This window comes from Ixodes scapularis, unplaced genomic scaffold, assembly GCF_016920785.2.
Source record: "Ixodes scapularis isolate PalLabHiFi unplaced genomic scaffold, ASM1692078v2 PGA_scaffold29__2_contigs__length_179583, whole genome shotgun sequence".
In the NCBI taxonomy this organism is placed as follows: Eukaryota; Metazoa; Arthropoda; class Arachnida; order Ixodida; family Ixodidae; genus Ixodes; species Ixodes scapularis.
In genome coordinates, this window is record NW_024609856.1 from 140,679 (window position 1) to 153,604 (window position 12,926).

A 12,926-nucleotide genomic window follows, 5' to 3' on the forward strand; every position below is an offset into this window, starting at 1 on the left:
AAATTGTGCCTTCATTGACCTTGGCCGACGAAAGATAAAACAAATTAATTTAGCGCCTTTTGTGTTAAACCGGGTGCCCGAAGGCACTGCAGAGGGGAGTGGGCAGTCATTTAACCAGGATTGAGCACTTTGACGTGACCATATTAACCCGATTGGACAGTTCGTCTTGATGGACATTTTGACTCGATGGACATTTTGACTCGATGGACATTTTGACTCGATGGACATTTTGAGCCGATTGGACATTTCGTCTCAATGAACATTTTGACTCGATGGGCATTTTGACCCGATTGGACATTTTGACTCAATGGACATTTTGACTTGATGGACATTATGACTCGATGGACATTTTGACTCGATGGACATTTTGACCCGATTGGACATTTCGTCTCGATGGACATTTTGAATTCATAGACATTTTGTCCCGATTGAACGTTTCGTCTCGATAACCATTTTGAATCGATGGACATTTTGACCCAATTGGACATTTCGTCTCGATAACCATTTTGACTCGATGGACATTTTGACCCAAGTGGACATTTGTCTCGATGGGCATTTTGACATAGGTGTCACGTGGCCATTTGACATTTTGGCTCAAAGGATATTTTGTCTCGTTGGACATTTTGACCAGAAGCCCTTTTGACGCTGCCTGATTGAAACCATCAGCTCGTAGCGTCACCTACGTCTGGACTGCGCTCAAGTGGTTTTGTAGTGTAGAAGCTTGTTTTTATGTCATATTGTTTGTTTGGTGTTTTGTGAATAAAAATGACAATATCTTAATAACAGTGCATTCGCCGTTTTTTTTTTTTTTTTTTTTTTTTAAGAAACTTGATTAACATGTTTCTTTCAAGGCTACACCAAAACCGTCAGAAGAAGTATCAAGATCAGTTTTCACTGGTTTGTTTTGCCCGCCCAGTTCGTCCGAGGACGTGGGTAGGGCCACGAAAAGGGAAAATCAGACGTCGTCGAGCCACGACAACTTGCGCGTGAAGCGGGTTAACTTAGCGGAGTCTTGTGGTCGTCATTTTTTTTTTTTTTTTTTTTTTTTTTTGCCAACACAAATTTGGAAATACCGTCAAGTGGTCCGGACCAACCACAGAACACGTAGTTTGTTTTTACGTTCATACGGTCGTCTGATCGTTCAAAGTGTTTTTTGTTCCTTCAAACTCGTCTGCATGTTCAAACACTCGTCTGTACGTTGAAACGACAACCGCCCGTAGACCACAGGCTGACGAGGTAATTTCGATAAGAAGTGTGTGCAGGCCTAAAAATACTTAAATTTAAGGGATGTTTAGGGTAGTAGGCTCGGTGTAAACAATAGGCACAAGGGCTGCATTCACAATAGATACAAGAAGCTGAATTAATTAGGCTTTGTTATACATAACCGATGCGCGAAATGCTCACGCATTTGTTCGAGAATCTGCGTGGCGACAGCAGCGATTTTTGTCCTTGTTTTTAATGTTAATTTGAATCATTTTACATCAAAACGGAGATGATGACATTGACCGTCGTGTTTTGAACTCCTGTTTCCTTTAATTTTTTTTCTGGAATTTCTGAAAGTGTACTCTTGGGGCACACTACAGAAAAGCCAAACTTTGACATGCCTCCGGGCTTTTTTTGGCACTTTTGGCAGACATTTGGCACTATTGTGGCTAATCAGAGAAAAGCCAAATTTTGGCACGCCATCTAATTTCCAGATTGGGGTTTGCTTCGGCAGTTGCGGCTTGAGCGTGGCACTTGATTTGGCAGTCCTGTGACAGATGAAATAGAAACCAGACTCTGGCACACCTCAGGTTCGCCCAAATAGGACTATAGTTAGATAAAGTTCTTCGGTACTAAAGACGTTCTGGAGCAAAACGTAAGTATAGCATGGATTACGCATAAAAAAAGAAAATAGAAGAAAACGATGAGTAGCACAAAACACAGGGTGTAATTTCAACTGAAATTTATTACAGTGCACACATTATAAAAAAGGGTGTAGTTGTCACAGGTTCGGATGCGAAAATCCCATAAACAAACGAACTTGTAATTTGAATTGGACCGCTGTTCAGGTGCTAGGGCAACACCTTGGCGATGGACTTTCTGAGACGTGGTAGGAGTTGAGAGCCAGTCGCGCTTGGCGTTAAGAACACTATTTAATAGCAACAGAATTCGAAAGTAAAGGTGCACGGGACGCACGCACAGTGGGAAAAAAAGAAGATAGAAATAAAGGAATATAACATAGCTTGCAAGCGTTCCGGTCTACGTCACCACGGCAAGAAAAATACAAAAGACTCGAATGCGTAACAAAAGGAACAGAAGCCAAATCAAAGACGCCAAACAGTGCGGAGGAGGAGAGTTCAATCAGTGTCCCAAGATGTCTGTGGTGGTGCGGACCCTTGAGGTGCCAGTCGGGGCCGAGAAGGCGTGGTGGCTTGTGTGCTCATATTGCCAAACATTAAAAGCACCCGCACACTGTCAATGACCTGCTCGGGGCCCACCAACCATCACGACGGAGCCGTGCTCGGGGTTCGACCATCCACACCACCGAAGCCTTGCTCGGCGTTCCACCAGCCATACCGCCGAAGCCTTAGGTGGTGGTGCGGTCCCTTGCGGTGCCTGTCGGGGCCGAGAAGGCGTGGTGGCTTGTGTGCTCATATTGCCAAACATTAAAAGCACCCGCACATTGTCAACCACTTGCTCGGGGCCGACCAACCATCCCAACGGAGCCCTGCTCGGGGTTCGACCACCCACACCGCCGAAGCCTTGCTTCGCGTTCCACCAATAAACCGGCCCCAATGTTTGTCACTGGATTGATAATGGTGCGATATAACCATAGAGTTATTACAATAAACGCTAGTGGCTCAGCTGGCGCTAGCATGCTGTCGCATTTTGAAGCAGACAGAAAGCAGTCAGAAATTGACTTCCGGTAATGCATTTCTATGGGAAAAAGCGAGTGCATTTTCTCTCCGCGCTCAATTATAAGAGCAAATATCTCGAAATATTTGTACGTTGGAACATTTCTCAGTCACGCAGACAAAATAATTGGTCAGTTACCGCATTTTTATTTGAAATTCGTGGCATGAAAAACGGTGATAAAACCACCTCGTACGTGTACTTATGTGCACTGTCGGACACTAATAGCGCGAACACGGCGTCGACGGTTTCCAGCATAGGGGATAACGTGCCAAACGAACGAAGGACATGTGGAAAACCAAGGGAGACGACGAGAACTACGCAGTAACACTGGATAAGTAACCCCTTGTGCACGCAGACGATCAAAATAAATTGAAAGCCACGTAATATAGTCAGATCTGCAATAAATAAGTACTGCTTTATTCTTTCTGTTCATGAATATGTGCGAAGATGCTTGTTCTGGGTTCAAATCATCACCCGCACGCTCCAAATCTTTGCAAATAAGGGGAGCCAGAGAGCAGGTGCCCGATAAAAACTGCCCGACATAGGGAATGATAAAAAGAACACCTTTCGTAGCTCACGCGCTTTATTGTTTGCGTTCGAATGTTTCTTTAACCGGTCGTAAAGGTGCACGACGGAGTCATTTTCACCCAATGACAGGACGGGCATATTAGCAATATATAAGGACCACCGAAATGCTAGCAAACCTTGAACATACTCTACATTATTTTCGATCGTTAGTTTGCTTAGAATCGTTGCTCGTTTTCACATACCTTCCTTGAAAAAGAGGTTTGGGCCTGAAATAGAGCGAAGTTTAAAATCGTTCAGTGGTAAAGGGAAATGCTGTAACTAAAGCAATTACACTTTCACAATACCAATTAAGGTGCATACTATCCGGTACAACCGAAATGACAAATGAATTCATGTCATTTTCCGGCGAAGAGACATAATTAAAGCGCGTTTTCCCATAGGAATACAGAGGGAGGCTGGAAATGTAGACTGCATGCTGTGAGCTTCAATTTGCAACCGGAAGTCCCGTAGACACTAGCGCCAGCTTAGCCTCCAGCGCCAGCTTAGCCTCCAGCGCCAGCTTAGCCTCCAGCGCCAGCTTAGCCTCCAGCGCCAGCTTAGCCTCCAGCGCCAGCTTAGCCTCCAGCGCCAGCTGAGCCTCCAGTATATAACATAAGAAACAGCTAAAGTACGTATCAAAGACTACCTAAAAAAAACTAAAGTTTTACACTAAAGCCAAAAAAGAACGATTGATTTTTGTTTCGTAGATAGTAACGCGTACATTAGCTACTTAATAAGTTGTATCACTCGGCTATCAAGCCGCTCGTGAAATTTAGCACCCTCGGTTCGACCACAGAGTTATTATAATGTACGCTAGAGGTTCAAGTGGCGCTATAGTGTGCTGCTGCAAAATGAAGCAGACTTAAACCTTTAAATTTTCGACCAGTCGGAAATTCACTTCCGGTAATGCATTTCTATCGGAAAAAGCGAGTGCATTTTCTCTCTGCGCTAGATTAGAAGAGGAAATATCACAAATAATTTGTACGTTCTGGGCACATTGGATCATTTCTCAGTCGCGCAGACGAAATAACTAGTCAGTTACGGCGTTTTTATGAGAAATTCGAGGTATGCGTGCAGAGACGGCAACAACTACGCAGTAACACTGGATAAGTAACTCCTTTTGCATGCAGGCGATAAAAATTAATTGAAAGCCACGTAATATAGTTCGATTCGCAGTAAATGAGTACCGCTTCTTTTTGCTCATGAATGTGTGCGAAGATGCTTGTTCTTGGTTCAAATCATCACCCGCACGCTCCAAATCTTTGCAAATAGTGAGAAGTCAAAGATCAGCTCCCCGATAAAAACGGCCCGACATAAACAATAATAAAGGACACACCTTTCGTCGACCAGGTACTTTATTTTTTTATTCGAACGTTTTAACTGATCGAAAAGATGCACGACGGAGTCATTTTCATAGAGTGACAGGACGGGCGTATTAACAATATATAGGTGCAACCTGAATGCTACCGAACCTTGAATACCCTCTACTATCCTTTCGATCGTTAGTTTGCTTCGAATTGCCGCTTGTTTTTACATACCTGCCATGGAACAGATATTTGGGCCTGAAATATAGCGAAGTTTAACATAGTTCAGTGGTAAAGCAAAATGCTGTAATTGAAGCAATTATACTTTTACAATATTATTAAAGATACATACGCTCCGTTACAAACGAAATAATCAGAGACATTCATGTTATTTTTTCGGTGAAGAGATAAAATGCACGCGCATTTTCCCATAGGAATGCACAGGAGCACCGCAAAAGTAGACTGGTTGCTGTCTCCTTCAATTTGCCTCCCGGAAATCGCATAGACACTAGCGCCAGTTGAACCTATAGCGTACATTATAATAATACTACGGATTCGACATCAGTTTACTGTACGTCGAACGCCGAACTGGAGTTTTGGGATGTATCATTTGGGACAAGTGTATTAAGCAGTAGAACCTATATTCCTGAGAGTGCATATAAAATATATGGGTGATTTCATCTCAACTGAGGCACGAATTTCGGGTCGAAGTTCTAATTTTCGTAAAAAAATGCGTTTTCGGGTAGTTCCTATAATAAGAGGACGTAAACGGCGAGTTCGTCGGATTTTTTGTTCTCAAGTTATGGACCGTTGAAGCGGCCAAGGTGGAAACTGACGTATTTCCAGCTTATCGGGGGTGTCATATTTCACTCCATTCTTTTTTTCTACTTTTTACGCTACATTAATATCACTTTTTGGGAACATTCTCGAGATATGCTTTTTATGCTAATTAAGCATCTAACTCATAAGATCTTTAATGTTTTTTGCTAATTGTCCAACCGCCTCTCTGCGGCGATATTTTTGACGAAGTTCAGCAAACTGTGCTGCGTGAGCTAATCAACATACATAGTACTAGACCAGATATTACGTATCTTCTCCGTCAATACATACGCCGAAGCTCAAACACCTTGTAAATCACCCCAGTGCCAAGTAAATAAATATTGTTAGGAAAAATATTGTTGCTTCACTGGTTTTTACGCTCAGATATTGAGGCAAATACTAACATTAAATAGAAAACCTTACATACGTCAGAATTCTGCTCAGCTGAGCGTCTACGCGAAGTCCCATTCAAAACTCTCATAGCATGAGACTCGAGTCCTAATAGCTGTCATACCAACAATATATTACGTTTTTTGTAGGTAGTTCCTGACAGACCACTATATTATCTAGCTGTGAATAAAAAACGAGAAAAACAAAGGCTGTTTTTTGTTTTTTTTTAGGAAATCGACTTCAGATTTGCAAGTTTTTCTAAATACTCGTTTTTCAGGTAAATGTTCCGCGTTATATGTTTAGCGAAAAATATTCAATTTATACTGAAAAGAAAGGACTTAATTGGAGCTTTACGGTGATGTAAAGATCATAAAAATATATTGAATAGGTCACACAGCACAGCTTGCTCAACTTCGTCAAATATTGTTGCAGAGATGCGGTTTGAGAATTAAAAAACAAACATTTACGATAATTTGACCTAGGCGCTTTATTAGCATAACTCGCCGTTTGCATCTTCTTTTATTTAAGGAGTTTACAGGTAGCTACTAAAAATTTCAGACCAGTTAATTATGGTTAGTGTATGTTTTTAAGTTACTTGTATTACTGGGCGGCAAATGAACAAAAGCAAAATGTGAGCTTTTATAGCCGCCATACAAACAAAATATTACATTTTATTTTTCTTTTGCTTTATAAAGTACTCCAATAGGTAGTTAGAGAAAAACAATCAGCCAAATAAAAGGCAGGAATTTCAGAAAATCGACCTCCAATCCGCAAAATTATTAAAATAGGCCTTGATTTACGAGAAAATACTACCCTTTCTCTTTTACGCACAACATCAAATTTGTTATCATTAGACGGAGTATACTCTAAGCTTTCTGAAAATACTAAATATGTTAAGAGACCTTATATAGGTAACACGGAAGAGCTAGCAAACTTTGACGAATATCGTCCAAAAACGTCATATTGGAAAATTTTCTCAAATATACTGCATATAAATTATTGTGTTAAAATTATTTATCAGACAATAACTGTGTTCACAGGTATCTATAAAAAAAGAGGCGCCAAATTTGAATTCGTGTATTTTTGCGAGTAAGTTGATTTACTGACAAAACAATCAAACAAAATCAGACGTCAAGCTTTATAGCTGCCATCCAAACAAAATATTACATTTTCTATTTATATAACCTTATAAAGCGCTGCAATAGCTAGCTAGAGAGAAAAACTCAACGAAGGAAAAGGCGTTATTTTTTAGAAAACCGACCTCCTATTTGCAAATATTTTGAAATAGTCCTTGCTTTACGAAAAAAACAGTGCCCTTCCTCTTTTACACACAACATTAAAATTGACATCAATAGAAAGCGTATACTTTTAGCTTTCTGAACATACTAAATATGTTAAGATATCTCAAATAGGTCACTTGAAAGAGCTGGTCAAACTTTGACAAATCTGTCAAAGGGACCCACTTTGACAATATTTAAAACAAAAGTGAAGATAAATAATCACAATAAAATATTGACCACAAATAACTGCTATTCTTAGAGTGGCCAAGAAAAGTTACATTGCACACCAAAAAAAGGCAAAAAGTTGAAAGGAGTGAAACACGGCCCCTCCGGGAGGCGAGAAAAATGTCATTTTGCGCCTTCGTGCTGCTTAAAATGTCCATACCTGGAGGAAAAAAAATCACCCGAACTTGCGGTTTGCTCTACCTGTCACAGAAGGGTTTTCCCCAAAACATTTTTTTTCGTCAAAATTCGCCCCCAAATCCGTGCCTGAGTTGAGATAAAACCACCCATTTATATTTTAATGTGCATTTAATGTGTATTAATTATGTAATTTTTATATCTGTATTCTAATAAATGTCATTTGAAAATTACGTCCTGTCCCGTGTGCCTTTCATCTTTTTGTCCTCGGTTTTTATGCGTAATCCACAGTAGGAATCATCACCAACTAGCCCAACTCGCAGTCCTCTCTATAGGCTCAAGTTACTTTTGCAACACCTTTGCCAAGTTCGACGTTTCTCTGGCTTGTTACCTGAGTGTACATTACCGCCGCAGGAGAAAGAGAGAGCGATCGTTTGACTAGGGATACGGAAGCAACGGGGGCTCCTTTCGCCATCGAATAGAAAAGGGCGTACAGATTTCATCACATTTCTGACCACGTTTTTTTTTTCCATTTACCTAGGATGACTCCGGCGGTGCAGCCATGCAGCATGGAAAGGGCCGGACAGTGCAGGTTGGAATAGTATCATTCGGTGATGGCTGCGCAAGATATCACGGGTTTTACACCCGAGTGTCCAGCTACATAAATTGGATTGAACAGTTCGTAGGCTACCTACAGTATCCTGACGTCTAGAAAATACTTCTTGAATAAAGGATAAATTCTCGGGTTACTTCCACGTTTCTTCGAATAGACCGATCTCACTACGCGTTCTACGCACGCGTGCCGCCGCCATAACTGTAGCTCACAGGGGATTGGCGCCATTGCACGAGATGGCTCGTGCCGTTTCGCGCTCGACTCGCTCAGAGCTCCAGCGGGGTTGTCGCTACAATTTTCATGATGCATGCCGGCGTCGGCGGCATAACGAAACTAACTGGTGAGATCGGTCCATGAAAACCGGTTCGACATTCGTGAGTTTTAGTACACTGTACGCTCCAGAAAGTGGGCCCAGTAGGCATTGTAGGGATGGCCGAAGGGGCTTAGCCGAAGGAGCTCGGGGAATTGGCGGCGCGGTCACCCGAAGCGTCCTTCGGAGGCGCCCGGATGTCTTGTCTTTCCCTTTGGCGGCAAGCGGAGGCCAGCTCCCGAAAGTGGAAGCAGATTTCCCCGCGTGGGAAGTAAACAAACCTCTGTTCGCGGGTGGTCGCCCTTGCCGCCGAGGTAATTGGGGAGGCGACCTTGTCGGGGCCATGTCGGCGACTTCGGGGGAGAGAGGGAGGTCCGGCCTCCCTTCGGAATGTCGGTGCGCCTTTTTGGAAAAGTTGAGTTTGAACAAGCCCGTGCGCGGAGCAAGTTATCTCCCGCGGTCCGCCGGTCCGCGTAGCTTTGCCGCGAGCGACGAGCAGTTTCTTTGAGCCTCACCGTGCGCGGTGGGCATTTTGCGCCGAGGCGCGGTTCTTTTGGTCTTTTTACTGAAGTGAGCGGACAGTAGAGTCCTGTAACCAAGTTTGCTGTTGACGTTTCAATATATTTGTTTTTATCAATCGTTGCTCTCGACTTTGAGCGTCTTTCTTCGAGGCTCCGCCACCACCAACGAGCAAGAAGCGACCATCCTTCACGGCTGTCCACGATCGCCCGGCCCTGGCCTACGACTTCTAGGAAGGACCTGGACAAAACAACCTGACCCTCAGGGAGGGACATTCTTTACTGGCGCAGTCGACAGGATCGTGGACGTCGTCGGCCACTTCGACAACATCGTGTGCCAGGAAGACGACGAGGCCAGTGCTGGCGCGGAGTGTGGCGGTGTCCAGGACTTGCCGAGACAACGAGCAGCTGTCAACAAGCAGCTTGGCGACACCGGAGGCCTTCAGCGGCGGCAGCCGGGTCTCACTGAACAGACTCTGCGTGCGGTGATCGACGCCGGGACTCGCGAGTTCGGCGGCGTCAACGACTTGCGCGGACTCTACAGCACCGCCAGGTAAGTGGTCGTTTTCCCTTCCGTCGCCGGCTGACACCCGCGCACTTAGTTGCATGGCGAGGTGTAACTGGCCCATTGGGGAGAGCCTCAGTGACGGAGACGACGAATGGTCCGATGGGGAAGCGATTCCGCTAAGCGTTCAGATAGCTCTCGTGAGGAAAAGAACGAAGGAGCTAGAGCTGGAGATACGACTCGCGGAGCTCCGGGCGGAGGAGCGGAGAGCAAGGGCTCGGCTTCTGGAGGAGCACAGTGAGGAGTCGCAGATTGATGCAGCGGAGGGCGCGGAGTCCGAGGCTCACTGCGTGAGCGAGACAGGACCGGACGCGCGAAGCGACCCGGAGGCGGCCGTTGGGTCCGAGGCCGATCGTGTCTTTCGGGAACCGGGGACTGCCGTGTGTTCCGAGGCCAGCCGCGCTGTCCAGGAACCAGACACTGCCGTGGGTTCTGTGTCCAATTGTGTCGTTCAGGAACCGGACACTGCGGTGGGGTCCAACGCCGATCGCGCTCTCCAGGAAGTGGGCTTTGAGGCCGATCCAGCCGTACCTGTACCGCAGACTACCTTGGGGTCCGAGACCGGTCATGCCGTGCTGGGTCCGGAGACTGCCGGGGGGTCTGACGCCGATCGCGCTCTCCAGGAAGCGGACACTGTCGGGTTCGAGGCCGATCGCGCCATACAGAAACCGGTGGCCGCCGTGGGGTCCGAGGCCAATCGCGCTGTCCAGGAACCGGACATTGCCGTGGGTTCCGAGGCCGATCGCGCCATACAGGGTCTGGAGACTGCCGTGGGGTCTGAGGGCGATCGGGCCGCTTGCGAACCAGGGTCTTCCTGCGTCCGGGCAGCTGGAAGGGAGGAGCTCCCGGAGAGCCAGGGGTCGGTCCCGGCACTGGGGAGGCTGGTGGATGCCGATGTCGCGAGGGGGGCCACTGCGGTTGTTCAGATTGGACTTCGGTGTCCCCACGACGGGCCTTGTGGTGAGGGTGTGACACCGTGGGTGCCACCAAGTGGGCGGCGCGGGGAGGTGCACGTGCAGGAGCACGAATCGTCGTGGGGCGGCAATGTTGGAGCGGGGACGGCAATGGCGCGCCATGGGCGCAGAGTTGGTCCTTCCTCTGACCGAACCGACTGCGAAGCGAGTACCGAACGCGGTTCCGTGGAGAGGCCGAGCCGAGCACGCCTTCGTGGGCCTAATGAAGCTCTGGCGAGCTACGCTGTCCTCGTGGCAGTCGACACAGGTGCCCGAGTAGGGGGTGATGGAATGGCGGCAAGGGAGCGCTTTGTCGCGCTCATACACGCGGTGTCAGCGGGCGTGCATGTGGGGAAGCGATCACTGCCGCGGCCCTTGCGAGGTGCCATTGAGCTCACACTTACTGTGTAGCGTTTGCCGCGCTTTTCGAGTTTTGTTGTCTTTTTTTTTTTTTTACGGCAACGGCTTGCAGCGTTCTTGGTGTCGCTGGAGTCTAGCTGAGTGTGTGATCAAGGTTCTGCCTCCACGAGCAGAAAGAAGTGTTGTTCCTCTTTTTAATTTTCATTTAGCTGGTCGCGCTAGAGGAGCGTGGCTGTGTTTTATTTTTCGCTCTCTCTATACGGGAATGCTGTCAGTTCGGGAGGCAATCACTGCCGCGGTTCTGTGCAATCGAACGTTCCTGCGTTGTTCAGTGTTCACCAAGCGTTTTCAGTCTTTCGTTTGCTGTTGGTTTGCCGGGATTTATTGATGTTTTTGTCTTTTGGTTGCGGAAGCTCTTGCGGCACCAACGGTGTCGTTGTTGCGAGCGGTCCAGGTCCTCGAGAGGCCTGCTGAGAAACGGAGTGTACTAAGAAGTGTTGTCTTTTTTTTTCTCTCAGTTTTATATAGCAATTGGTGCTAGAGGTGCCTGGCTTCGTTATTTCCAGCCATGTGTTTTGTTGTTTTTATTTTTCGCTTCAGTTTAAGCGGGTTGTTTTGTGTTCTTGTTGGGTTTTCGGCCATCCTGTTTTTGTAACTGCTGGCTAGTCCAGAAGTCCTAGCGCAGTTTTCGGGGGGACGTGTAGGGATGGCCGAAGGGGCTTAGCCGAAGGAGCTCGGGGAATTGGCGGCGCGGTCACCCGAAGCGTCCTTCGGAGGCGCCCGGTGTCTTGTCTTTCCCTTTGGCGGCAAGCGGAGGCCAGCTCCCGAAAGTGGAAGCAGATTTCCCCGCGTGGGAAGTAAACAAACCTCTGTTCGCGGGTGGTCGCCCTTGCCGCCGAGGTAATTGGGGAGGCGACCTTGTCGGGGCCATGTCGGCGACTTCGGGGGAGAGAGGGAGGTCCGGCCTCCCTTCGGAATGTCGGTGCGCCTTTTTGGAAAAGTTGAGTTTGAACAAGCCCGTGCGCGGAGCAAGTTATCTCCCGCGGTCCGCCGGTCCGCGTAGCTTTGTCGCGAGCGACGAGCAGTTTCTTTGAGCCTCACCGTGCGCGGTGGGCATTTTGCGCCGAGGCGCGGTTTTTTTGGTCTTTTTACTGAAGTGAGCGGACAGTAGAGTCCTGTAACCAAGTTTGCTGTTGACGTTTCAATATATTTGTTTTTATCAATCGTTGCTCTCGATTTTGAGCGTCTTTCTTCGAGGCTCCGCCACCACCAATGAGCAAGAAGCGACCATCCTTCACGGCTGTCCACGATCGCCCGGCCCTGGCCTACGACTTCTAGGAAGGACCGGGACAAAACAACCTGACCCTCAGGGAGGGACATTCTTTACTGGCATACACGTGTTCAAGCGACATTCGTGAGTTTTAGTACACTGTACGCTCCAGAAAGTGGGCCCAGCAGGCATACACGTGTTCAAGCCATGCTTCGAAGTGACGGCACGATCTCCCGCTAGCAAAGCGGAGCTTTAGAGTACGGTCGTTAGCTGGTGCGCAAGTGGACGAGATGTGAAGAGAAAGTAATGGGAGAGTAATTTATCATGGGGTGTTCAACAAAACTCCACCACCATAGTCGTTCCTCTGTCCGGAGCAAGAGACAGATTTCGGCCGTGGGTTCCGCGTTCATTAGAACGTGACTGACAGTTTTTTATCTTTTTTTTTTTTACTACACATTTTTTATGTATGTCTTCTCAGCTTTCTCGAAGCCTAAGCCCGCGTTCGCAAAGATGAGGCGAATTTTCGGAAACCGTAGAAAATCTAAGGCAGCAAATAGCAAACGATGCTGGCGCTCGGCGTCTGAATGCCTGACCCTAAAAGAACCGCTCCTTCTTCGCAAGGTGAAGACGACTATCTTGCTCGCTCTGCTTGGAGGGAGACAGTGGTAGACAAAGCTGCTAACCTTCGCGTCTACTCTTTATTATTCTAATCGGAGCTC

General features: G+C 46.9%; 1 protein-coding gene across 1 annotated transcript in view; it reads left to right on the forward strand.

Moving 5' to 3' along the window:
- The window catches only part of LOC115325931, a gene marked incomplete at its 3' end in the record, with an annotated part of 123,514 nt that extends 113,902 nt beyond the window's left edge, over window positions 1–9,612 (forward strand). The window contains exon 6 of the mRNA XM_042291207.1: window positions 9,351–9,612. Within this exon, the coding sequence (XP_042147141.1) occupies window positions 9,351–9,612 (262 nt within the window). The remainder of the gene's footprint in view (window positions 1–9,350) is intronic.
- Between the last annotated feature and the right edge of the window lie 3,314 nt (window positions 9,613–12,926).